Source organism: Antrostomus carolinensis, unplaced genomic scaffold, assembly GCF_000700745.2.
Source record: "Antrostomus carolinensis isolate BGI_N321 unplaced genomic scaffold, ASM70074v2 scaffold31033, whole genome shotgun sequence".
Taxonomy (NCBI): domain Eukaryota; kingdom Metazoa; phylum Chordata; class Aves; order Caprimulgiformes; family Caprimulgidae; genus Antrostomus; species Antrostomus carolinensis.
The window spans coordinates 8,637-9,968 of NW_010304978.1; the positions used below are offsets into that span (position 1 = coordinate 8,637).

A 1,332-nucleotide genomic window follows, 5' to 3' on the forward strand; every position below is an offset into this window, starting at 1 on the left:
CCTCTGGGGACCCGTGAGCCCTCCTCAGGGCACGGGCTGGGAAACGCTTCCTCTCCCGCAGCCGTCACCTTCCCGAGACACCAACTCACAGGAACACCCACCGTTTCCCCCGCAGCTGCAGGGACACACGGAGCTGGGTTCCCCCAGGGACGGGCACTGCCCAGGCTCTGGGCTGGATTTCACCCCCTCCCCAGCCGTGCCGGGGACACCGGCAGAGCACAGCAGCTCAGTGATTAACGCTCGTGGTGGTGTCTGCGCCGCACTGACCGCGGCTCTCCTCAGCCCCACTGGCACCTGACCGTGGCAGGATGCTCAGACACCGGGCTGCCGTGGGCTGGGATTTAATTGGGCTCCCTGAGCTGCAGCTGCCACAGGGCTGTGAAAACAAACACTGCTGCACCCCCGGGAACCCAAGTCACTCACATCGGTGTCCCAGGCTGCTGGCATGGGACCCTCCCGCACCCCCAGCCCACGTACCTCCCAGGCTGCTGGCGTGGGACCCTCCCGCACCCCCAGCCCACGTACCTGTGCTGCCGGGCTCCCCGCCACCCTCGGGGCTGGGGGCAAAGTCAGCTGAGCCGTCCCCGCCGGCGGCCCCCGCCGCAGCCCCCGCTGCCTTCTGCTTGTTCTTCATGGCCTCGATGGCCTTCAGCCTCCGCGCGTGCTTGTGGCCCTTGTAGTGAGCTTCTGCCTGATTCTGGGGAGGGAGAGACAGCGACAGCCACGTTGGTGCTGCGGCCGGACAGACGGACGGACACAACGGGTGAAGGGGTCAGCCCCGGGCAGTGGCCGCTCAGACACATCTCCAGTGCAGCCACCTCCCCCGGTGACATTCCCCGCCAGGGCCACCTCGGAGGTGGCATTTTCAGGTGGATGCAGTACAAAGCTGCTCTCCTCCTCCTGCCAGTTCGCTCTGCACACAAACGTGCTGGGGCCGAGGTATCACTGCTGAGCCCTCACCCCCTTGCACGGCCGAGATAAGGACCCTGCTCTGATTAAACCCATCAAGTCACTTTTAAAAGAAGCTTCCAGGCAAAATTTATGACTTTGGAAATGTACAATGAATTGCTAGCTGTAAAAATAAAAGAAAAAGAAAAGTACATTGGTGGGGAGGACACGTCTCCCTTTGTAACCCAATGGGCGTCCGACATGCAATTTACATTCACAGGCTCCTTTCTCCCAGTGACCGCTGAATAATGAAGCGCACGTTCACGGGCTCATGCCTGCACTGAACTGATAAAAACACACACAAAGAAAATCACCCGAACATTTGTGTACTCTGCAGTCGGGGACAATGCCACATTGTCCCCAAAAACAACCACAGTTTAGCAA

At 60.7% G+C, this 1,332-nt stretch overlaps 1 protein-coding gene across 1 annotated transcript in view; it reads right to left on the minus strand.

Annotated features, from left to right (window-relative positions):
* The window catches only part of LOC104522389 (zinc finger protein 385C), a gene marked incomplete at its 3' end in the record, with an annotated part of 9,838 nt that overhangs the window by 2,824 nt on the left and 5,682 nt on the right, over positions 1-1,332 (minus strand). The window contains 1 exon segment of the mRNA XM_029084196.1: positions 526-697. Coding sequence (XP_028940029.1) covers positions 526-697 — 172 coding nt within the window.